This window comes from Tachypleus tridentatus, chromosome 7 (genome assembly GCF_004210375.1).
Source record: "Tachypleus tridentatus isolate NWPU-2018 chromosome 7, ASM421037v1, whole genome shotgun sequence".
Taxonomy (NCBI): domain Eukaryota; kingdom Metazoa; phylum Arthropoda; class Merostomata; order Xiphosura; family Limulidae; genus Tachypleus; species Tachypleus tridentatus.
Window position 1 is genome coordinate 69,183,308 of NC_134831.1, and position 27,606 is coordinate 69,210,913.

General features: G+C 30.4%; 1 protein-coding gene across 3 annotated transcripts in view; it reads right to left on the minus strand.

Moving 5' to 3' along the window:
- Positions 1 to 1,862: 1,862 nt before the first annotated feature.
- LOC143255907 (thioredoxin domain-containing protein 6-like) overlaps positions 1,863 to 27,606 on the minus strand; it is a 29,441-nt gene continuing 3,697 nt past the window's right edge. For 2 of the 3 annotated variants that reach the window (XM_076512310.1, XM_076512311.1), the window contains exons 4-11: positions 25,575 to 25,691; positions 24,724 to 24,823; positions 22,938 to 23,030; positions 21,768 to 21,835; positions 19,202 to 19,294; positions 17,434 to 17,579; positions 9,592 to 9,666; positions 7,421 to 9,284 (exon numbers count right to left, since the gene is read on the minus strand). In XM_076512310.1, the coding sequence (XP_076368425.1) occupies positions 8,819 to 9,284; positions 9,592 to 9,666; positions 17,434 to 17,579; positions 19,202 to 19,294; positions 21,768 to 21,835; positions 22,938 to 23,030; positions 24,724 to 24,823; positions 25,575 to 25,691 (1,158 nt within the window). In that variant the 3' untranslated portion in view covers positions 7,421 to 8,818. Of the gene's footprint in view, positions 2,083 to 7,420; positions 9,285 to 9,591; positions 9,667 to 17,433; positions 17,580 to 19,201; positions 19,295 to 21,767; positions 21,836 to 22,937; positions 23,031 to 24,723; positions 24,824 to 25,574; positions 25,692 to 27,606 lie in introns of those variants that run through there. The other variant, XM_076512312.1, reaches the window with a different exon arrangement.

Here is a 27,606-nt window from a genome sequence, read left to right on the forward strand (position 1 = left end):
GAAAGGGAACTTGGTTATTAATATAATACATGGTTTAGTACAAATACCATAATCACAGTAACAACGTAAGAGTAGATATAGAAAAATGCAGTTAAAATAACAAGGCCATCTAAAAGTGAAAGCAAACCTTTAAAAAAAATTATGATTTACATGTCTATTCATAAAAATCTACAACAAATTGGTTGATGTTTAAATTATATTTCAGTGGTGTTTTTATTATTCCAGTTAATACAAAAATTTTCTAGGTTAGTAAAACAAAGTTATAACAACACAAAATATATAATGTATATTAGTGTTAACCAATAATCATGTGTATAATAGAGATAAGTGAAAACTGTCATGGTCACAAAATAGGAGATACATGGAATAGGATGAAGTGAATAACTTATCATATATTAAGTCTTGTCAATGTGCATTAAGATAGCATACATAGTCATGATTATGAGATTTCACTAAGAAGATAAACCAAGTTAGAATTACAGGATCTGGTTTAATAACAATATGTAGATAAACATTTTCATTGTTTCACAAAATAGGTCTAACAAAGAATAAAACTAAATGGTCTTCAAAACTTAATCTTGAAAGAGATGAGTAAATTAGATATTATAAAATCAGTATTAAGGAATACGATTCTTAAAACATAAGTGTTGAATTTAACAAAGGTGTACAAGATCAAGTCTACTCTGAAAACTGAAGATAAACTTAGCTTAAGATCAGATGGAGTAAAAATGTTCAGTTTCAATCTTTGGACACAACAAAATATTTTAAAGCTGACAGAATTTTTGTGAAGGCTACATGATTATGTTTAGTAGAGATGATCAAGGAAAAGATGGTTTGGTTTGGGTAAGGTTAAATTAAGGGACTATAAAAATTTGTAAAATTTTAAATCAGGTTTAGTAAATTGACTGAAGTGCAGATATTAAAACTAGTTTTAGAGGTAACTCAGTCATGGTTACAAGATGAGGTTTAATAGAGACTGGTGAGAGCTGAAACAAATCTTACAGACTAAGATCTATTAAATTGAATATAAGCTCAGCCAAGAATACCAACTGAGTTATTAGATTGTCAGTTTGAAAGTGCATTCAAATCAAATCTGTTACATTCAAGATGTTCATAAGCTGAATTCTAGTAAAGATTGGCAATCTGAAAAGAAAAAGCCTAGTGAAAAATGATGAATTTAAAATAGTCATCAAGTTTACAAATTTACATTTATTACATATTTGTCAATTTGAAACAGTACATTCAGTCATGGTTATAAATTGATCAAGTCTTGTCAAGATGTTTAAGTTGAGGTAAACATATTAAATAGATTGGTTTTAACTTGACCCAAAATTGTGCTTTCTTTATTTTCACAGGTCCTTGTTTTGTGTAACTCAGCTAACTATTGAAATACACGTTTTTTTTTTTTTGTAAATTTCGGTTACTTTCAAAACACTTAATTTTATAATTTTTCCTCTAAACTATTAATTTACATTTTTCTTACTGACTTTCATTAAATCACTTTCTCAAGTTAGGTCAGTAAACATGGTCTGTTATGGTTCTCTTTTTTTTCTGAAATTGAGGATCTTAAACTATTGTTTTTTGATACCATACTTTGTCTGGTTTATTTTGGTTTTTATCTGTAATCAGTAGTTTATCTTCTTCTTTTTCTTTGGTCTTTTAATGTATCCAATGAGGCTTTGTCTTCCTTCTTCTGTAACGAATGACTAACTTTCTGTCTAGTTTTGATTCTCCTTTCTAGATAATGAGCAATCTTTTGTCTTGATTTGATCTTTCTGTGAATCCTCTGATTTATATGCCAAGTGATGTTGACCCTCCTCTCTAGCCAGTTGTTTATTTTCTGAATTGTTTGATCTCTAATTACACTGAGTAATTCATCCATTGATCTTTCATTCTGGAAGTAGTGGATTATCATCTTTCTTATTCTTGATTATTTATTTTGTGTTCTGTATTTTTTGTGTGTATATTCTATTGTTTACTTTTGATTCTGACAGATGGCCTTCTTCTATACCATTGTTTGTTCTGTAACTACAGATGTATTGTTTCTACCTGTAGCTTTTTGAGTTGTGTTTTCATTCTGATCTGCAAATTGTATATAAAACTAGAAATTAAAAAAATGTAATGAACCAAAATTAATTAAAACTTTTCTAACATAACAATGAAAAATAATTATAAATTTCAGTATGTTTCAATAAATGGAAAATAAAATAATAAATTTTACTTTGTTCAAAATAAAATATATTTAAAATATCAACACTAAACTGAATAAACAATTTTTCAAACTGATACCTTAAAATAATTCATGGTTAGTATATCAAGAGACCTTTTTGTGTTACTTTTTTGTAAGTGTCTACTTTTATCATAAAATTATTAGATCCAGTTTTATATAATAAAAAATATGCAGTGAGATTTTACTACTATAAATACAGATAATCTTCCAATAAAATAAGTATTTTGGTTTAGCTGTTAATGCAATGTTGTTGAATATTTTAGGGAATGTTAATAATAAATTTGAAAGACAGTAACTCTATATTACTTAGAAGTTTACAACATCAATATTTCCAAAGTTAAAACATTCATAACTAATACTTCAATTAATTCCTTCCTTTGTTAAATTTTATACAGTAGGCTCTCTTGGATCTTTGAAGTAATTTTTGTAGTTTCATGTTTACTTACTGAAGAACATTTTGTTGCACTGTCATGTGTTTCAAAGAGAAACAAAAACCAGTTCATACTACTATTAGATTTGCTTTGACTGATTCACTTAAACCTTATCATCATCCTTATGTTCAACATAGCTGGTCATTAGGTGATAAATAAGGACATCAGTGTACCTTACTTTCAAACCTACATTAAATTTCATGTTCCAGGCAGTTTCTCAGAGTTGTCTACTACAATACAATTTAACAATTACCTGATTTCTCTTTATTTTTTGTTAGCCCCTTGGGTGAACATATATAGGTTATTCCATTGTAGACTGGCTCAACATATTGTAGACTGATTAATGAGTAATTAGTGTTATGTGATTTGTATCCCTTTAGTCTCAAAATGGATTTTGAAGTTGCCAATTGAACTGTTTGCAGTAATGGACATTTCCAGCTGGAAATCTAATGGGGATCCACACACTTCTCCATGTCTTCCCAGTGTAAACTCACCCCCTCCTCCTTCACCAAGTGAAACACAGGAGAACATTTTCACTTACCAGTTTCTAGTCACTGTTTTGGTGGATCATTAAGAATCATCACTGGCTGAGTTTATTACAATACAATGAGAAGCAGGGTGGCAGTGATGACATATTGTGATGCAGGTCATCCCTCTAAACCACAACTCATGCAATTTTTGTCTTCACCATACAGCAAGAGTCTGTTCACTAAAGTATGAGTGAGAACACACTGTATGAAATCATGATATATAACTGATGTACCCTCCTCCTGCAGTCAGTATCTGCCGAGCCAAGACAACAAACACTATATATGTAATCATTCTGTTTACTAAAGTTCCCCCAGCTGCAGCAGTCTATCCTGTAAAGTCTGTAGGTTAGCACATATTACATGAAACTATGTTATATAACCAAAGTACCTTTCTCCTGCAGCTGAAGTCTGTCCCATAAAATGAGGTGAGTACACAAGGAACAGTCTGAACATGCCCCACTCATAATATACATATTGGTTCATCAACTGCTTGTGTGCAGAGGATTTGATGGTCATGTTCTCATTCCAACATGCATCCATGGAGCTCTTTTGCCTCTTTCCCCCATTTGCATTCTGGGCAAAGAGTATACCCTAGTTGAGATGAGATCCAATTTTCCACTGATGTGACCCCAGGGAATCACTACTATTGGTTTTCACACTTCTTGGACTTTCTTCCAGATAAAATTTCACATTGGCCCTATCAACCAATTTAACATGGGATTTTAGCTAAACTGTATGAAGAGGTAAGTTATTACTTTGAAATTTAACATTTTCCTTACCTGAAAATGTATTTCCTATAAACACCTCTGCAAAAATGTCCACCCAACCTCCCTACTTCCAATACAAAAGTACATAGAAGAAATTACTGCACATGCAGGTTGTTTTGTTCTCCTATTGGTGGATAGCTGTTGTCACATGATGATATCATCATGCATCAGTGCATTTCACATTAAAACATGTGAACTCAGATTGAGAGTTGCTAGTGGCATATAAACCTCATAAGCAAATGTGTGACAAAGATATTTAAAAGTGTAGGAAGAGGTTGGTTATCTTGTGGGAAAAATACACTACCATACTATCTCATTTATTTAGTTTTAGTTGTCCCTGAATCAATGGCCTGAATTACTATGACACTAAGTAAATGTCCTACTGCAAATGTTATTGTATATATGAAAACTGCTTATTGGTATGGTGTATAAAAATATCACATACTCTCATACTTCCACAGTACGTATGGTATGTTATATGTAACTACCACATATCCTCATTCTTATACAGAATATATGTCATGTTTACAGATTTGCTTACCTTTTTTTTACAGCTCTAATTTAGAACATGTTAAATTTGATTGAAGTCCCTTTTTAATTCAGCCCCACATGCAAATTTCTTTAGAAAGATCCACTTATTGAAGTTATCTACTGTTTTATGAAATAGATGTATTGTGTCTTACTTTTTGTTGGAAAATCACTGTGGAATAGATATATATTATTTAAATACAGTTTTTCTTCCCATCTGATGTTCAGTTGTATTCAAGTTTATCTTCTTCCTGTCTTAACTAATTGTGTTTATTTTATTTATCTTCACACCAACATTTGTCTCTTTCTTCCCACCTGTAACATATCAGTTATTGTGAAGATCAAATTACTTTGGACTTGGTTAATCTTAGAATACCACAGTTTACTTTGATCAAGGCAAAATTTTTACGACTTCCCTTGACCAAGATCTAGTTATTGAGCAGTTGATTTATGTCTTTGGTTCCTCCAAACTATTTCTTCTAGTGAAGCATTGTTTAAGAGATTTCTCTACAATCTGGTAATGTTTAAGACAGAGAGAAAAAGAACCGAGCTAACTTAAGAATGAAATCAGAGGACATCAACCACTGACTTTGAGTGCTCCCCAGCATTTTGGCAAGCATTTCAGAGTTCTATGCTCTATTAATTTATCACATTGACTGAATCATAGTCTGGTCCACTCAAAGTCTGATAATGGTAATTTTTATGCAGCTCAACCACACCTGAAGATAATGGTGGAAAATTAAAGAGAAGTGGTAACTGACTATAGAGACACTGGAACCCCCTGAATAAGTTTGCAGAGTTACTCATGCAAGTCATTATACACCATTCTTGAGCTCCCTTGCTGAGTGAATTCCTTTTAAGTAGCTAGAAACCAGATGTAATGTGTGAACAGTGTTTGCCAACTCATCCAAACCATCATCTTATCCTTTAAATAATCTACCCTCCTTGTGAAAAGTGTTAGAACCATATTTAACAAGAACTTCATGTTTGGACAGTCTCAAGCATTAATGCCATAGCAATGGCAATATATTGCTTAAACAAACACAAGTAAATGGATTCCAGATGCAAGAGAAAAGTCAAATCTTTACTGATACCAGCTTCAGTCAGTCATCCCAAATGACAGAAAAAACTCTTCCTTCAGCTGGATGGAAGTAGCAAGTGAAAGCAAATCTCACCAACATGTTTTGAGAGTTTAGCAATAGAAAATTTAAACAACTTTCTCAAGTAATTTTGTCAGACAGCTGCTTGGAATTTCTGGACAATGATAAGACATTGAGCATACTGCTTAGTTTAGAAGGTCTGTCACTGTGTTTATGGATTCCAATGAAATTTGCAATTTGGAAGCCATTGAATGTAGGTGCCTCATTTCTTTGAACTACTAGAAAACAAACCATCTATCAGATAGAATCCAAAGATTGTAAATATGGTGTCCACAGGAACTAAGTTGTGTATGCTAAGGAGCTACAATGCTTGCATAAAATAAGATAACCCATTACAGTGGCAGCCAACTGAGAAGACACTTTTTTTGTCAGTAAGTTAGTAATGGGTCTTCTTAGAAGCTTAAATACCAGTTGAGCATTTTATATAAAGTAACAAGGTATGAGGGGGCAGGTTCACCTAAAAGACTAGAACAGAAGAAACCTGCAACTTTGCAAGAGACACTGTCCTTAAATTTGTCAACTTCATATTATGGTAAATCATTACAGAATGCATTACAACACAGTTGTTGTATGGTAACTTAGCTCAGAATGATTGGCTACCAGTGGAGTGGCAAAGATATGCTGAACCTAGCTGTGCCAGCAGGGAGGCATCCTGATCTATGGAGAGAGAACAAAAAAGGAGAATTGCTTTCTAAAACTGTGGAGAATTAGGTAATTCTTATACTTGTTGAGTCGTAAGTTCTCCATCATAGAGAACAGTCTTGAAAATTGATTAATCACAATAATCATTACATCATGATGGTAACAGATTACTTCAGTAAAAGGGAAGAAGCATGAATACTGGCTAATACATTGACTAAAAAAGTTACTGATGAATTTGATAAATAATTGATAACTTTCTTCACAGCATCAAAGGAAATTCATACTTATCAAGCAGCAAAGTTCAACTATCAGCTTTTGTAGTTGTTTGAAGTACTGACTGCTGTGAAGAACCTATTTTATCATCTTCATTCTGACAGTTTGATTGGGTCAGTCTTTCAAATTGTACAGCATGGGTATTCAAAGTATGTCAGCTGAAATAAAACTTCACAGTATGATCACTGTCATATGTAATGATGGCATGTCATGCAAAAAAAAACAACATGCTAACTGTTCTACAAATATTAACACGTTTGGTAGAAAAGTGGCTGAAAAATAGAAGAGGACCTATAATAAAACAGTGAAATAACATAAAATAGATTGTGGTTCTAACGTACTCCAGAAGTGCATAAACCACTTCTTCACAGTTGGAAAGAATGTCAGTCCATAAAACTATGAGATTCATTGGTGACAAGTACCTGAAAGATTGGATTGACCACCTAAACAAGTCAAAACAGCAGATAGTGATGAGGACACCATCAGGTGCTACTCTAGTCCAGTCAAAAAACAAGAAGAAAATAATACCAAACCTTCCTTAACTATTTACAAAAAAGTCAAACAAATATGTGAAGCAGGTAAAGCACTCAAACATATGACCATAGTAGCAACAGTGATCTCACAGTTACCATGTCTGCAAATGAGACCTAAGTTATTATAGCTAAGGTAACTGTAAAAAACAAAACAAAGTTGCAACCCTTGCTTTCCAAGTAAAAGTTTTAAGTTGTTACTAAAATACTTTTATATCTCGCTCAGTTATGAATGTTATAAACAGTGCATGATGATAAATTGATGACTTGAATATTGGAGGTTGACAATATTTTCACTATGAACGGTATACCTAGAACACCATTAATACTGTTGGATATATGATGTTTATTACTTCTGGTGAACACACAATGTTTATAGATGTATTTCCATGGAGATCCTTCAGGTATGATTTTACATGAGAATCTCATATAAACATGCTCTTAGGGAACCAAAAATAAGCACTGTATAAGTGACTCTATACACATGTGATGAACTTGAGAGAAAAAGAACATCTGTGAATATCTCTCACAGTCACATATTAATTGTCACTTATGCTAAAAGTACTGAATAACAATTTGTTTTCCATTCTATTATGTATTTATTTTTGTATTTCTGTTTATTTCCACTTTTGTTAGTAGATGTATGAAATATTGTACGAGCAGTCAAACTAAATTAAAGCCTGTCGATAGTAACACACATCTCTGTGACTATCCTCCAATAAAGTTTGTTCCCTCCTTACCAAACTCCATATCTGTATGTTGTATACATAAAATCACATTTCTTTAGAATACAAAAGTCAACCAAAGTTCTTATGTTGCAGAAAATAAACATTGGAGCAAGGAGATACAATTAATGTATAGCTGTTAATGCATAAATATGGTATAAAAAATTTGTCTTGCTTTACAGTATGAAGTCATCTCAGGAAAGCCAACTTTCATAGTTAAAGGATGTAACAAGAAAAATAAGCAAAATATAGCAGTTTATTTTATAGAGTTTTAAAGTAAAAATCACTGGAACTGACATGTACTACCATGTCCTCAAGAGCCAAAAGAGGCATTGTCAACTCTTGAAGTTGTTGATAAGCCAAGTAATGGCAAAGACAATGCTGTATTCCATAATCAGCAAGTTAAGAAAAGCTTTTGTTGCAACAATTCAAATGTAAACCAATAGCTACAGTTTGTTTTTGTGAGCCACTCTAAAAAGCCATGCAAAGTACTTTTCTATTCTCATGATGCCTGATAATCATGTGTTTAGCCTGCAGGGAGAAAAGTACTCAGTTTCTACATGTCAACTCATACATGCTGGAAATGTTCTGTATCAAGTAATATAGAGAACACCTAAATTGATGTAGCAGAAAATTTTTTTTTTTTTTAAACAGAACCTACAAAACTTGTACATTAAGTTATTCTAAGAAAGGTTTGTTATGTACTTAGTACAAAGACTTCACTAATCCCTACTGCCCACTGAAAGCCTGAATTCTTGACTACAGGTGCAGGAGTCTCTAGTAAGCTGTGATACAAATGAATAATAAATAAGATTTGATGGATGACTTCAGAAGAATACAATATTTTAAATTTTAATTGACAGATTTTTAGCATATTACCCAACCATCCATCTGTTGGTGTGTTTACTTGTATAATATTTAAATGATCAAAAGCAGAACTTTTTAAAAGTTTTCTTGGCTATTACTTCGGTAATTTGATACAAGTATTCTCTAGATGTATTCTTAGCAGTTAGAAGGTTTTGTAAAGCCTTTATGTGATGTGAGAGAAAACCATCTTTTTATATTTTTATATTCTTTTGGTTTAGTAGATGATACAGCATTCTGGCCTGTCAGGGATAAACGCCTGTTTTTTCCTCCCTTGTTTGAAAGAGGGTGAAGTTTTTCTTCTGATTTGTCCTCAGAAAGACTACGATTTGATCTGTTAAACCCCTGGTTCTTCTCCAGCTCCATGTCTTTCTGTATCTGAGTTAAAGGTTCTTTATCTGAGAACTTTTCAAAGGTTTTTTTCTTTTGTTTAGTAGCTTTAGTCTGGTTTTTCATGGAACACATTTGCTTACCATCACCTTCATAAGGTTTTGTTGTTATACCTTCAGTTGACATCTGTCTTTCATCTTGTGTTACTTCATTTGAAGAATCTTCAGCAAGTTCCTGTCGATTTAGAAAATTTGGAAACAGCAGGGCAACTTCCCTTGATGAAAAAAAAATGCATTATATACTTTTATAAATATATACCATTAAGATACATAATTTTACCTAAGGGAACAATTTTTGTATAATTTCAAAAATACAATTTTAGAGAACACAAAGCTTCACAGACAAATGTGTTATATATTACAAAAACATTACTACAGATATTTGCATATGCTAAAATTGTGAAAAAATAGCAAATCTGTAAAAAACCAACGACAAATGTATGAATAGAAAACTGAATAGTTAAATACTTTCAATAATAAAACTCGTGTTTTTGAAATAAAGAAATCTTATAACAATCATACCTTAAGACAGCATGTTCATCTGCACTGCCATAAACTGCATTTCTTATATCATCTGTGCCATACTGGGCTCTCAAACTAAAGAAAAACAAATATATTTTTGAAACTTTACTGCTGCCTCGTATTAATTATAATTACATTGTTTTATCTATTAGTAATTATCATCAGTACTGTGATCATTTGTTCAGACCCTCCAGTGACTGAGCAGTAAGTCTCAGGAAGGAACAGGAGACTCAAAGCATGCTTATAAAATACAAAGATTAGTGTATGAAATAAATCTCTAAAAGTATGCAGCATAGCCATCTTACAATAATTTTATAAAGTAACATTGTATCCACATTACTTTAATGACAATACACAACAATGAACTAAAGTAAGAAAAGTGTGTAGAAATTAGCTAATAATTTCTGTGCAATGTTCAAATTCTATTGAATATTCTGTCTTTGACAACTCACTTTGAACAATACATACACACATATATGTATAATAAGCTCTATTAAAATTTAATTTTAAAAAATATAGAGTAATTAATGGCCAATTCACAACCATCCATGTCTGTCAAACTTTGAAAATGTAATTAATTGTATGCCACATACTTTTTCATGTCAGCAATAGAGATATTATAATGCATGCTTCCTGAATGTAATAAACTTTCAAAACTAAAGATAGTTTGTGCCATTGTTGAGTTACAGCACCATTAAAATTGCTTGTATACACGTAAAAAATAAAAATATTTTATTTTAACAATCAGTGTTTTTTTACTAGCATTTCTATATACATATGTTTTGGTCAAGAGTGTATTATGGGCTTAAAGAATGGATACAAAGCATACATATAGTCAGTATGGAAACTCCAGGACCATTACTGCATGAAACAGGAAGATTGATTTGGTTATCATAATTGACATTTCAAACTTTGAAAATACAGGTGAGTTTGCATTTGGATGGACCAGGTATATAAATGTGGTGTTCAGTATAATGCAATAATTAGTATTTATAAAAGGAAACTTACAGGATTTTTTTTTTGTAGTCATGTTGATAAGTCACAAAATTTGCAGCTAAACAGATTTTTACATATCCATTTTAGTGCACATTTCCATCTATTTCTGAGATAAATGTCTATTTTCAATAGCTGATACACTGACTGTTTCACTCTACTATCTTCATGATGATTCATTGCAAGCTTACTTAGCTTACCAACTGGCTCATCTATATTTATATAGATGGTTTACAAGGCCTCTAGGTTTTGTAGTGTCAATGCACAATGTTTTCGGCTACTCACAAGTCTACTTGATCATAACATCATGGGTCTATAGCTAACATTTCAATTACAACATAAAATATAGCTTATAATATTATTATGTAGCAATAAAGAGACTAGTTAGAGGAAAACAGAAGAAAAAATAATGTCCTGTATTTTAATGGTTATGTGGCAATGGATAGAATGTGTGTATAATAAAAGATGCTATAAATTATGCAAGAATAAAAACTGACTTTAGAAAAACGGGATTATTGGTACAAATGAACTGGTTAGACCAAAAGGTGAGTGGGTGATATGAAGCTATGGCAATACTGCTTACGGAAAGTAGATATATGGTGTGTAGCTGTAGGTAAGTTTGACAAAAAGATTGTTAAATTAGATGTAGCTAGAAAAATATATATGATTCAAAGCCTGAAGGTAAACTGGTTATAAAAGTTAAGTACATGGTTTACAGAAGCTAATTACAGATGGAAAAACAAAAGATGTTTATTAATTAAACTACTTGTTCAACAAAGTCAAGTAGATAGTATTAAGCTACAGATTAAGTGGTTCCAAAACGTAAGTTAAAATATAACCATAAGGTAGGTAAATGTTATCTAGGTTTTACAGAATCAGTTTAAAAAGTATGTGTAACCTAAAGAACTACAGAACAGTAGGTATTTTAATATTATGCATTAGAAAAGTATGGATAACATATTCAAGAAGTATTATTCATAAATACAAAGAGGATGAATCTAAAACAGTGTATATGGATATTATATAGTAATATAGAAACTAGTGACAAAGAGTAAAATGTTCTGCATTTAATCAAACTTGATAAAGAAAGGCTGGAAAATTGTACACAGAAACAAATTATAAAAATGCAGAAAGATGAAATGTCAATATAGTAAGATGACACGAGAAATGTAGGACAGAGTGTAGATAAAGAGAGGTTATAAAATAATATGTTACTTCATGAAACCAATTATAAAGGTGGAATGTAACTATAGTGAGTAAAGTTAAAAAAATGGAAAATAGCACACAGCTATAACCAGATTGCTAGAGAAGGATACCAAGTTTTTATATAGTTACATAAAGATGGAAAAACTGCATGTAGCTGTACATTTACCAAATGATTAGTAGAAATGTGAACCAAGGAACACCAAACAGGGGATATTGTGCAGAAGAAAAAGACACAGGGGCTCAATCAAAACTTAAAGGACACATCACAATTAATTCTCTTTAATATGACAACACAGGCAAGTCTAAATCAAAACTCAGATTAAGTTCCAATAAATATGGCAAAAATCTCACTGATCAACACTAATATTCTTGAAACATTACACCCATAAATACACTCAAACAATGTACAAATCATTTTAGTCTATGACCATTTTTGGGTCAAACACTGTTAATATATAAAGTAAAATCTATATAGTATTGTAAATTCAAAATCAATTCTTTTTATAAGTAAACATAGATATGTACAGTAATTATAGAGATGTTGCTATGTTGTTAACAATCTGAATATTACATTGTATCTCGATATTTTTTCAATGAAATATACACATTGCTCATGTATGCTACCATTTGTACATTTCATTATTTCAAAACTTGTTATTATTACTTAACAGCAAGGATGAAGAGAGCTAATACATTGAAGCAAAAAGTTTGTTCAATAAATATGGAAACTTAAAACACAAAACAATCAGTTTTATTAGCAAAGAATACACAAAATAATTAAAGTAAGATAAGAATAAATATAGAGACAGAGAGAATCTGTTACAGATAAATATGAATTATAGAATGAGTTGTTGTAGAAAGCTTAGAAAATAGTATATACCTATATAGAGACTAGTTACAGAAATGTGTGTAGTTGGAACACAATTATAGAGACAACAGTTATAAAAAAGTGATAAGATAGTATAAGGTTACATGGAGACTGGTTACAGGAATGTACAAAGAAGATATATTGTTTTAAAGAGAATAGCTACAGATAAAAGATAGCATATAGCTATAAAAAAAACTAGTCACAGAAATGTATGAGAATGATATAAAATTACTGGAAACTGCTTATAGAATAATATATCTATTGGAAGAGAAAATTTAAACCATTTACAGAAAATGGTGAAAGGAAAATATATATCTGGTGTATAGAAGTAGCAACTAGCTTTGTATAGGTTAGTTACAGAATGGTATATGTAGGTAGATGGCATGAAGTTCTAGTTAGATTGGTTGCAGAATGTACTAGCTAAATAAAGATAGTAAGTGGTATATAACAAAAGATAAAGAGGTTACAAATGCTCAGATAAAGGTATATAACTATACCAAGGCTATTAAAAGAAAGCCAGAAAGGTGATTTATAAAGTACCACAGTAATAAACAGCTATAGAAAAATATCTGTAGTTACAAAGTTTCACCAGGTTAACCTGTCATCATCATCTAGATAACACAAAGAATTGTGAATAGATGCATTGTTGTTTGGTTGGTTGAGCTTAACATGACTTGCAGAACATAAAAAATGTGAAAAAGTCACACAATTAATGCTGTTTTTTTTTTACTCTTGAGGAATTTTAATAATAAAAACAGCTAGAAATCAGGCAAATTAACATGTAAAACTAGAAATTAAAGGTTCACTAATCCAAAGGTTAACAAACTTAAAACACTATATAAAGTAAAATTAAAATGAACTCTTTTCAAATACCATAAGCCCTCACGGGCCTGGAAATGTACATTGTACATTATAAAATAAACAATGTATTTTGTTTCTTTCACAAACAAATTTTGGACCGAAAAGGACACATGAAAGTTTTAAAACTGTATTCAAATCAACATGATGTTATTCGAAAAGACATTATGTTAGATTTTACATGATACTGTATATAACCTACTATTAGAATATTAATATAGGTACTTAGTTGAGAATTTTCTGCCTACATGGAATTGATAAATAAAGAGATGTAAAACCATAGAGTGGAATTAAGGAATTATTCCATACATTTAAAACAGGATGTGGTAGAAAAATTCATTAGGGATGTAGCATAGAGAGCCCACCAGTGGATAAAGTGGAAGATCAGAGCTCTCACAAGACTGAAGCTGAGGGATGGCTCAAGAAATAAATTTCCTCCAAGATCTACAAAGGCTAGCACTGAAAGAAAGGGAATGATGGAAAGTAACAAGAAGAGGCAATCCCATAAGACTGTATGCAATGAAAAATTTGGTGGATCCTGATCCCAAAAGTAAGAAGCCAAGGTGAGCATTAATAACTGCAGAAGAACTGTATTGGCTCAAGATGCCAATGTATAAGAAATACCAAAGAAAAGGCACAAGGCAGAGGTCCTAGAGAGAAAACTGAAAGCCAGAAAGCAAATCAAAGTCTTCCCCAAAAACAAAGAAACCAAGGTGACTGAAACAAAATATAAAAAACAAGTATGTGAAAGTTGCTCCACTAAAGCTAATAGGGTCATGATGAAAAGGAACGTGAAGCATAAGAATGACCAAAGAAGAAAAAGATGAAGACAAGTGGAAGGAGTAAGAGAAAAAGGAATTAAAAAGAGACACCTATTGTTAGATATACACAACTCTTCATTTTAAGTTTATTACAAGACTATTAATCAGTTTATATTGTGTAAGCAATAAAGTTATTTATTTTTAGAAGCAATAATTATTGGCAAGTTTGATTATGTAACTGTTTACTAATCACTTGTTATGTACCTCAATTGTTGTGAATTAAACTCATGTTACTATATTTTTCTCATTGCTTGAAGTGATTATTGTTACTTCACAGCATCTTGAAGTTTGCAGAATGTTTTAGGCCTCAGATGGCCAATGTAAATATGTAGTTGAAAAAGCTAGCACAAATTAAGTTACTGAAAGTGTAAGTAAGACAAAGTTAGTGACAGATACAGATCTAAACTATGTTTGTAAATTTAACCATGAAGAGTGTATAGTGGTGACTTTTAAAGTATTATAATCACAAATCATATTACAATAAACAATGGAATACAAATTCATCTTTTCGATTGGGTTCTAAAATACCTGAACCAGCTGTTTGAACTTTTGGCATGAGAGAGAATTATTTAAGACTCTGGATAAAATGTGGTAACCCACAGGGTAACTTAAGTAAGTTTATCACTTATTATATTGTGACAACAGAGTATAAGAAAATAATGTGTCTTGTCAAAGGGTGTTTTAAGTTAACTGAACCCACCTGTGTGTATTTTGATGAAAAAGAGACAGAAATATTTAAAGCTCTAGATACAACTGTGATAATCAATATTGAAACAAATTTTTGTACATATGTTTGACTTATTTTGAATAAATTATTTTAAAACAAGTGGATTGTGTGCTGTCCATTTATTGTTTAAATTTATCACCTCACCAACAAGTGACAGGCACCTATTATAAATAATTCCAGCACATCCACATACATAAAACTTGATATCTATGTTAAATTTCTGAAGAGATTCAGGTGAATGAAGCTAATGCAACAAGAGAGCCTAATAACCAGCAAAAGATTAATGGAGAAAAAGAAAACAAAAGAAACATACCTGTGAAATCCAAGCATTGAAAGACAAAAGTGAGACTATTTAATACATGTTTGATTTGTATTGAATTTCATGTAAAGCTAAATGAGGGCTATCTGTCCCTAATTTAACAGTGAAAGGCTAGAAGGGAGGCAGCTAGCTATTACCAATTACTGTCAACTGTTAGGCTACTCTTTTACCAAGAAATAGTGGGAAACACCATCACATTATAATGCCCCCATAGGTGAAAAGGTGTTTCTGGTTGGATGGTGATTCAAACTCATGATCTGTTGCCTTTGATATACCTACCTCTAAATGTTGGGAAGGGGAAACAAGAAGCAAAGGCAGGTGTGGAAACAACAGTGGTGATACACTTTTACAAGAAGGAACAGGCACAGCAAATGTAACATAAGCAGGAGGTTGGGAACCATGGAGCCAAGATTACAGTAGAGCCAATTATATGGTGCATGATGGTAGTAATATCACAAACCATCAGTGCCTCCAGTCATCATGATAGTATTGGATGACTCATGTGAAGAAATGTGATAAACTTCAGGATATGTCATAAATGTGAGAACATGAATGCAAAATCCAATTAATTTATGTTAAACTGATGTCATGATGGCACACTTTTGGTAAAAAAGACATATGTATGTATGTACGTACATGTCTTTTTATCATATAAAAAGAAAATGACCCACATATGGCATTAGTGTATAGACCTACTGATGATCTTGAAGGGTACTGAACAAAGTACATATATTGAATTAAGCAACAGTAACAGACTATGGTTGTTGTTTTCCAAAAGTACAAAGTCACCTAAAATAAAATAAAAGATAATTCAAATGTAACTTCTTTCTGATAATCAAGAAAATTAAAGAAAGAAAGAAAGGCTCCAAGATGAACAGTAACAAAAAGGTTAAAATGCCAGTAAATCTCTTAATAAAACATGTCTGAAGACAAGCAGTGCTGAGGAGTGAATGAGTCTGTATTCATGCTAGTACTCATGGGGATTACTGTGTATGGATGATGAGTCGTTCTACTTCTGGTGGAGATCATAGTCTAACAATGATTACATCATGGACTGGAACAATACATTTTGACACATGTAGGAGTGGGAACTTTGTTCAAGAAGTATAGAACTTACATGACTGTGTATGTAAGGGAAAGACTCTTGGAGATGCAGAGAGGTGAACAAGGTTTCTGAATAATTTAGTTTTTAGATAACCACAAAAAACAAAACAGAGTTATTGCAAAATTATTTTTTTGAATTATATTTAATTTCAAATAGATTCCTTTCTAAGCTGAAAAAATTGCTATGGAAAGGTAAGAAAATGATATGAACCTAGGAAACATTGTTTTGTTATTTAACTACAGAGTAATTTATTAAAAATAAAGAAATATGATGTACAACTAGAGATGCATTGTTTAAAGGTAGGAATATATCTCTATAAGGATGCATTGTTTAAAGGTAGGAATATGTCTCTATAAGGATGAGTTTTAGAAAGATGGCAAAAAACAAACATGTACAATGATGAAGAATTGAGTAAAATAATATATAAATTTATTTAAACTATACGGTGCTGTTTCTTTAGCTGTATTTACACTTCAAAGACCCAACTTTTTCAATCCATTCACTAATAACAATTTCTTGTTCAGCCATTAAAAGTATATGATACTCTTTAGAAGTCATAAGGAGCTAAAAAGGCTTGTAACAGAACAATAGGTAAACGATAAAGAACGAGACTTGTTATATAAAGAAAGGTAGATAGTAACTGATTAGAGACAGTTGTTACAGAATAGCGAGATGGTAAGGAGCTTATAAAAAGGTAGAAAGATGTTATGTTACTAGCAAAAACTTTAATATCATGAGAAAAAAATTAATCAGATTATTTGCAAACCATTTGTAGACAGAAAGAAAGAAAATTACATAATAAACATACAATAATTTCTATTATTTATTTCATTACATGTATTTTTGGTTTGCTTTTTTGTTTATGCAATGCTATGATAATATAATGTTATCTGAAAGGGATGAAAGGATGTAGCAGTGAGTCAAATAATATTTAAATTTTTTTACCTGTCAGGAGCTGTTTCTTTAGCTAGGTTTACTTTTTCAGGACCCATCTTTTCAATCCATTCACTGATAACATTTCCTTCTTTAGCCAGTAAAAGTAAGTGACACTCTTTGGATGTCATGAATGTCAAAAGCTCTTCAAAATCTTCCTATAGAAATGTAATATAAAAATAAAATAGGATGTTGTTACATTTTTCTGGTCAGTCATTAAAATGATAGCTGTTTTTTCTGAATAGCACAAAAAACATTGTCAAACATGTTTCAGTTTATAAAGTTCAGAAGCAATGTCTAAATCTTGTTGATTTATGGTCTTACAGTTTTAGTGATGTAATTAACACCATGACATACAATCACTACTGCAAATTGTTAAACAGATTTTGTTAGAAATAGTGATACCATGTTTTATTCAGAATAAAGTATATTGTACTTGAATGCACCATAACTGAAACTTTTCAAAACCTGTTGCAAATTAACTTGGCAAAACTGAAATGTCATGATATGATAACAGACTGATCCATTAAAATTTCTGATATTCAACTCTTTGTATCATGAACTGTTGAACTTCAAATTTCTTTACAAATTTAAACTTTGTATCAACCAACAAAGCTAGCTCGTGCTCATTAGAAAAACAAGCATCTAATGATATCAAATATTTTAGTATGAAACATTATGTTGTTTGTGTATTTGTAGTTTTGTTTTTACACATAGCTTACAAATTAGTTTTAATAATCAATCAGGGTTTTACCAGGATTTCTACGGTTATAAACTTTATATGTGATGTGGCATACTTCAAATTAAGCAATAACTTATATTATATCACATTAAACCATATTTCTTCTTAACATTCTATGAAGCAATTTGTATATGTATTTTATAAATGAAACTTTAGTGTTACTTGAAGAACTCAAAAGCTAGATTTTTTTACCTTGTAATGTGTATATATGTTTCCTTTTCTTTTGTAAAATAATATTTTAAACAAGTTAAAAACTAAAGAGAAGTTTTTAGAATATTACTGTCCACATGTAGACAAAATGTTAAGAGAGCTTACATTTTTAAAAAAATCAACAAAGAAGTTTTAGATATGGTAGCAGGTTAAAATAGATATCAGCATAAGGTACACAATATTATACTGTGTTTACATATAAGCCTAGTATAATTTATGCAGTAGCTAAATCATAAAAAATACTTTATTAGAATATTTTGTGTACAAATATTGACTTAAACAACAGCTTAAGGTAAAAGGTTAGCTAAAGAACCCTTTACCACATCTTTTAAGTTTTTCTATGAATGAGGTTTAAATTATTTAGTTAGCCAAATCATATACGATATTTTCAAAAGCCTTATTTATACAAATATATTCACTTAAAAAGTATATTACAGTGTAAAGTTAACCAACTGCAACAGAACACTTTATTAAATCTTACAAAAATATATATGTATACTCATATAACAGCTTTCATGTCAAAGTTAATCAGTAAATATAAATCATGCAAACTAGAGCAAGGCATGCAGAATATTACCTTGAAAAACGTTCTTTACATAAATAACAACCTGAAATCCTTATGCATAAAAAAACTGCTCAGATACAAAAAAGCAAAACACAGTAAGCTAACATACAATGCTTTCATACAATTTTCATTCACATAAATATTTATGAAATTAATGTAAAGCACATAAAAAAAGAATATAATACACAGACATACATTTACATGTAACAAGTTTAAATAAATATAGTGTGTCAATTTATGTATGATACTTTTAAATAGCTTACAGTTGTTAAACAGGACCCATATAATTTTTCAACCTCTTCCTGACAAAGTTTTCTGTGTTCTTGTTGCACTATTTCAAACCCAGAATTTTGAATCTGAAATTATAATATCAAATAATTGTTGAAACTTTTATACTCATTAACTGTATTTTTCTTCTAATTTTTGAATGCTAGCTTGAAGGAAAATGTTCATATGACCATCTTTAAGATATGTAGCAAACCTAAAGTTGAAGAAACGTACTTGATAGTTTACAAATATTAAAATCAAAACTGTTATTATTACACTATAAGCTGTTTCATGAATAAATAAAATAGCAAAAGTAAGGTAATGCCAATATAAAATTTGTCTAAAAGTTTTCTATAATTTAAGCTGCACCTGATACCAAACAAATCTAAAAACAAAGTTACAAAAAGGCACTATTAAATTCCCAATTTGTATCAGTATCTTTGTCAATAAAATATTAGGTCTTAAAATAGTTACTTGATTCATTATAGTTTAATTAATCTAGTCCCAGTTAAAAGCCAATTTCAGATGTTTCATAAGTAAAATTCTTTTTATTCCTAATGTATCTTCATCATCTAAGATGGCAAGTTTACACTGGAATATAATTTTCCCAAGCAAGGTATAGAAAACAGAATTCCACTTCTGCTGTGATACTGTTAAGTTTCTTATTAATACTGGGCAATTTTCTTTGAGTAGAACCACCATAACATTATTCTCAATGAAAATATGAGTATTATATGTTTATTTGATCCAACACATCCTTGATCACATTAATCAAATGTGCACATTATAGAAGGGATATTTACTACAATTACAAATTTGCTACACGTATTTATATTGAATATTGCAACTTTTTTAGTCAAATATGCAGACTATTGTGCAAAGAAAATGCAAATGTGTTATGAACATATTTAAACAAAGATATATTTGTGAATTTCCATTGTCAGTCTGACCCAGACCCTGACGAGGTCTGACAGAATACAAAGTGATGTTAATGTGAAAAATAAAAATACTTTTGTCCACTGTACAGTGTGAATATTAAACTTGCACAGCCCTCAGAACTTTTGAAATGCATATCCACAGTTCTTTCACCATTCCAGTACACTATATGTTATATCTGTACTTCTTTGCAATGAAGTGTTGCTAAATCATATCAATGAATACTTGGTAAACTTTACATCAAATATATAACAAGTTTAATGACACTCTGTAAAAGGTCATGGCATGCACACTTTGTGCACATATGGTTAAAGGATATAAAAGTGCACATAGGCTAATTCACAAACAGCATAGCATTCCAATTGAAAAATATTCTTATTTTAAGTACAACCTAGCCTGTTTTATAAAAAGGACAGATGTTATCATGTATTGTAATTAAGATTTCTATTACAAACAATTTTACTTTAACACATAATACTGTACCTCTGAATCCTGAAAAAACTTCAATCTCCACACTAAAATGTATGTTTAGAAGATGATGCACAAGATAAAAGGAAATTTGGCTATATATGACTTAGGAAAAAAAGATAGAAAAGTGTGTCTATTGACAAATTAGTACATGATGAATGTTTGTAAGCTAAGAACCCAACATAGTATAATAGCAGACAGTGGAATGCTATATATTAATCTCAAAACATGTTTATCAGGCATCTTAAAAAGTTAAATGGAAATCTCTCAAGCTGACTAAATAGAAGAAGAAAGTAATAAATGATTAGAAAGTGTACAGGAACAACAATGAACTCAGCACAAAAAACACTGATGGAGACTTGCAAACTATTGAAATAATTCAATAACTCAGTATGTTCCCAAAGATAATTATTAAATCAGAACCTTATTCGTGACAAACAAGTAAATAAAAGAAACTTCCATCCCAGAAGCAATCACTGATTCTACTTGATAAGCTTATCACCCAATCCTCAAGTAATCACAGCAATAGTTAGGAGGCCAAGGAAACATGCTGGTAACCACAAAACAGGTGAAAGAAAATGCAATCTTTCCTGAGTACAAAACTCCAGAAAGACAACCAAATGAAGCAGTTTAAACACAAGACCAGATAATATGATTGTGATATAAAAATTCATTGAGCTAGGTGAATAAATTTAATCCAACAACAAACAATAAAACACTAATGGAGATGACTGCACAAAAAATTAAGTTACAAAGTGTCTCATATTTTTTAACTTTTGTCAAATAATGTAACTAAATCACTTTAAAAAAAAACCTTCTACCAGTTTTAGCCCACTTAATATACTTAACAACTACTAATTTTTGATAATGCTCAGAATAACTTGTCATGATAATGGTACAAATTAACAGATTTCTTAAACAACAGTAAAAGAAAAATATTGTTTTCAGATCTTCACTTATTAACTCAACAGTAGCTGAGTTCAGAACTAAAAGACTTCACTGAAAACTGTAAAAGACATGATTTGCTGACATAAAATAGAACTACAATGATTCCATGAATCCTTACTACATATATAAATACTGTATTAGAATATATATATATATGTAATTTTTAGCAAGTAACCATTAATTTTGTACGTGTGATATAGCTTTACTTACCTCCCTAATAATGTCATCACCAACAACATCAGGCTTAATGATGGCTACTGTAACAGGTCGAGGTAATGCTATAAAATTATTCAAATAATTAAATTCTTTCTTATAAAGAAACAGTAAAAAGACAGCTGCAGTATTAGAGAAAAGTAATGCTGCAAATGAATTATCAGTAAAATTCTTTCTTATAAAAAAATTGATAATGACTGTTACAATAAAATGTGAAATTTTACTGAAAGGATATTAACAACATTAACTCTTATAAAGAGCACTGGTATTTACTGCAGTCAATATGGAGATACATTATAATTCAAAGAAATTAATTCTTATTTATGCTTCTAGTATAAAATTATATGAAAGGAGAATTGGTTTATAACTAAGTGGTTTAAAGCAGGTATTGAAATTAAATTGTAAATAAAAATAATTAAAAGTTAAAGACAAATCAAGGAAAAAAAAAAAATCTTTCGTATGATACCTCAATCAATGTTGTACATGTTTTAGTTAAATCAAAGTAACAAACAAGTAAACCAATCAATGTTTCATGTATTACAGTAAAACAATAACCAATAAAATTTATAACATGTAAAAGTAATGCTAACAGATAAAAAAAGAAAAGATATATTTTATATTTGGATTGTGTATGTAATCGAAACAAGTTAAAGTAATGATGGTAGAGGATTAATATTAGTTAATTCTTATAAACATTCTATATTTTATGGCTAAAGCAAATGTTCAAAGTTAAGTCAAGGGATTAATTTCACATTTATAAACCTTAAAAATAGCTACTGATTTTGTTATTCTGTAAGTCAATTTATGAAGCTAATTTCGTGTTTAAAGAACGCAATTAATCATGATAATGTTACAAATAAACAGATTTCTTAAACGATATTGTAAGAAAATTTTTTTAGATATTCACACATCAAATCAACAGTAGCTCAGTTCAAAACTAAATGACTTTACTAAAAACTGTAAGACATAATTTGCTGACATTAAATAGAACTACAATGATTCAATGAATACTTACTGCATATAAGCACAGTATTAATGTATATATAATTTTTAGCAAATAACCATCAATTTTGTATATGTGATACTAAACTTTTATAGATAAAAAATGTTAACTTTCCAATACCCTCAACATATACGTTCCTGATTAGTCAAATAACATGTACTCACTCAGTTCGTTCATCATCCCTGTCTGTAAATCCTTTTCTGTAGACTGATTAATTTTTGCTCTTGACCTTCTCCGAATTTCATTCATTCCTTCCACTAAATATATAGTATTAATAGAAGTTCAAGAAGTTCAGTTATGTGAATAAGAAATAAACTGTACATTAAATTATACTTAGAAGTAATAAAAATATACTTATAACAAGACCTGCAAACTAACTCTTTTGAAATTGATTGCATACAATGGTCTATGAATCATCAAACATAAAGAGTAATTTATAGTAATACTGCTATATATTATTTTAGTTGAAACATGGGTACCACATTCACTTTTATTATTCTAAGTAGCATTACTAATGAATACTATTTACTAATACTTTTAAGTCTTCTAGTTTTTCAAAAGGTAAAAAAGGATTGTTCCTGAAAGCTCATGGATGAAGTGAATTTTTTACTCATTTCTTTTCATAAACTATCAAGTCATCAAAAATGTTTTGATAGTTTTCATTTCCATTGTTTACTATATTGTCGCTACAAGAGTTCTCTTCATGTAGGTAGTCAATGGAATGGCTTGATCCCTGACAATATTCTGAAAGTGATCTTGATATGAATCTCAGATGCTTCATTAAATGGACTTACTTCTGAAAGAATATCCTCTGAAACTAAGAAATGGGCTGTTCTCCTTGTAGAATACTTCTAAAGATGATCATGGAGGATACATGACCTTTGGTTTGGACTACCTGTCTTTCTGAATTCTGTTTTGCTGTACTTTAGTTAGATTCTCCTTATTATCTTGTGCTTCCATTGTTGTTGTGGAAAGTACAACTTATGGTGGTTTAACTGTTAAATAGTGCACACAAATGTCCTGATCATACACTGTTAAACTGTTTTATGCAAATCTAACTTCACATTCATGTTTCCACATGAAGTTTGTTTCCAATTTGAATTATTCCTCAGTTACACTTAAGCATGTTGTGTAGAGAAGCTTTCCACAATGAAAGTGAATTCAACGTTCTTCTTGCTGTGTGCATCGGTCACTTTTCTTACTATCTCTCTCTATTGTATATGATTTCCCAGCTTTTATTACCAGACATTTCTTTGTAGCTGTAGAATCACTTTCAAATCAATGTGTTGCAAATCTTCCCATCACAGAATCCATTAATTCCTAGGATGGTTTCTTTAAATAATGTACTTCTTTTCATAACTGAAACACAGGGAGTGTTTTCATGTCAAGATTTCATCTTCTTGGCTTATTATCAATGGATGATTCATCACAGTCTCAGACTTAATGTCCCTGTTTTCACAAAGAAAATTTATATGTAGGCATAGACAGCATCAGTGTAGATGCAACTTCTGCTACACTTAGGTCAATAAATAAACGTTTTCAGTATGAGATATAATAGTTACAAAGTTCAATCAACTGAGTTCTTGTTGTGCCTTCTGCTAAATTGAAAATGTATTGTAAATTAAGTTCATTTTCAAGTACATGTGAATTTTTTTTTTTTACCACTTCTTCTTAAACAAATTTACATTTAATCTCATTTTATCAGCCAAAATTTTCTTACTTATCACCCTTGTGGTTTAACTTCTGGAGATAAAATGTCCAGACTCAAATAAATTACAAGTGGAACAACACATTACAAAACAAACTGTTATAACATTGTAAATATAGCCATTACATTTTACTTTCTAACCCTACCATTTGCAATACTGTTAGTTATTTAATCCATTCTGTAGTTTTTTCCAGCTATTTGAAAACAAAGTAAGTGTTAGAATTAACCCACTTTCTACCAACCAATTTCATCTTCCTCATCATCTACTTCTTTCTCTTTTTCTTCCTTAGCTGTCTGTTCCTGTTCTTTTTCTGTTTCTACAGACATTGTAGGATCACAAATCTGATAAATGGATTTATAATGTCAGTCTTTTATCTAACACCATAAATAACAAAAGAAGTAGGAAGATAAAAATATGGCCCTACAAATAACTTTCACATTTTTTCTAATATTCGTAAATAAATTGTGTTCAAATAGTCTTAAATTTTATATTGTTTCAAATAGGTTGTAACTACATAACTATTTGAGAATATTATGTGCTATTTCTTTCCTTCGCTCACCATTACCATGCGTACTCTTGCCTAGTTGTTACTCTTAAAATAATTTATTAATTTTCTATAATTTACAAGTGTTGCAAACATGGTTGGAAATGTGATATGAAAAATGCTGTTAAGATTGGTTACTGCTTCATCATTAAAATATATTTGCGTGGCATAACAGTAGTTGTAAAGTTAGTGCATGTATAATATTATTTAAAAAATGTTCATCTAAGTTTTAAAACTAAGCATATAATTTCAAAGAAATGAAGTAATAGTTATTGTTACATCTACCATTATATGAAAACTTAAATACAGATGATGACTCTACTTCTGAAAATTATTAGCAATGATGTCATGATTATATTTGATTTATTTACATCTCTTTCCTTTTGGGTCACAAATGAAACTAAAATTATTCAAATAATTTTACCATTTACAGCACATTAAGAACAAATATTTTATCTTTTAGGTACAGAAAAATAGCATTCAATAAATAACATACAAATAAACACACAGATAAACTAGATTTTTCAAATAAAACTAAAATTTTTTACCACTATTCTTTCAGCTTCTCCTTTCAGGACACTATGTTCAGCTTGAAGCTTTTCTACTATTTGTTTCTGTAGAAATTGTGCATTAGCTCCCTTAATGACCCCAACTAAATGTCCACTCTAGAATAGACATAAAATAGATCATGCAAACTTCAACCAACTAAACATCATTATATGTCATTTTAAAACAACATATAAAACAAACTACCTCATACAAAATCAGCTATTTACTGTACAATATGCATGAAACAGATCATGTAATTTAATACTAAATAACTGCCATTATTCTAAAATGTTTAAAGCAGGTTATTAAATTTGACACAAATTACATATTCTTTCTAAAGTTATATACAAAACAGACACTAATTGAAACCAATTAAATATTTAATTCAGAATATAGATAAAACAAATCACCTGACATCAATAAATTATCAAAAACAAAATATATAAGGTATATCATACCTAGCATACAATAAGTACAGGAGAAGTTGTTGTTAAGCATCTAATTTATAATACATGTAAAATGTTTTGAATTATACCAAAAATTATTTTGTAAACATCAATAACAAGCCATACATATATGATGCCACATAAATATTTGTAGGCAAATTATACAATGTCACATGAACTACATGTAAATATCCATTTAGTTTGCTTGTAAAATAGGCCACATGATACAAGTATGACCTCACTAATAATAGACCTGGATAACATTGAATATATTTTACAAAGTGTGATGAAGTATTCTAACACCATTGTAGAAGGACAATAAACAAATATGCAAAAAAGTAAAAATGCTTTCACCTGATAGCAACAGTAATAACACCTTCACTTTAACACTAAAAGTACACTGTAAAGACACTAATGAGATCCTGAATGTAATTAAGAGGAGCTATTTACCATGAAACAATACACAAACACTGCTGAAAATGTTTCACTTAATAAATATACATTGTTCTGCTCTCAACTGATGAACATGCAATTGTTATGCAATACTCGTGACAACATACAAGAGTAAGTTTTGCAGGGAGATTCAGCTGTATGAAAAGAATTATACTGATAGTTTCTGAAACTTTCATCTGTTTACTCTCACAGTGACAAACAAAAACGCACACACATACACAGATGTAGTTAGAAAAAAAGTCACAAATAAGATCTGTTGTGGACCTTAAGAGCAGTATCATGTTGTGACTTGTTATCTTTAAAAGTAGTTTTTAAAATTGATGTTTCATTTTACAGCACATACAAGACCATACAAATAATGGTGAAAATACATAAAACTGAACTGGTATATTTTAGTACCTTCAATATAATGCCCTTTAAGTTACACTGTAGCACACATATGAAATGAAACATATGCACTCTACCAACATGATAATTTGAAGGTTACATTTTCAGCTAGAAATGTGCCTAACTAAATAGGATTGGCTATGAATCCATGTGTATTACTGTGCATGGTTTATAAAATATGAAATACATATACCTTCAAAGAGAAATGGATATTGGATTAACAATAGTGGTATGAGTGTGGGAAACATTTCATTCCATTTACCCATAACCAAATTTATTGTGTGTAACACACTAAAGAAATGAAACAACACTTAATATGTTACTGTAATATATTAAAATAATCACCAAAAATAACATTTAGTTCATGAAACTTTAATATATGTTACAAAACTGAACTCCACATGTAGCAGAAACTTAAGGAGAATTCAGGGGCTACAAGTCAACTCATACACTATGCATAAGAAGCATCTTGCTGCTGGATTACATGAACAGGCTGTATCTCAGAGACTGCTCATCATATCATGGTGTTTTAAGCTTCAAACCGGAGGTAAATAACAATAGAACATAATCTACTAGAGCAACAACTTTTCTTACTCATTATTCGTTACAAATGGATAGATATGAGTTTCATGAAAATTTCGAGAATGCTCTGAATATGACTGCATAATCCCAACTGTCAAGAATAGTTGAGAAAGTTTCTTGATGTGAGTTGATTATCTAGTATGTAGTTGGTCTATTGCTAATT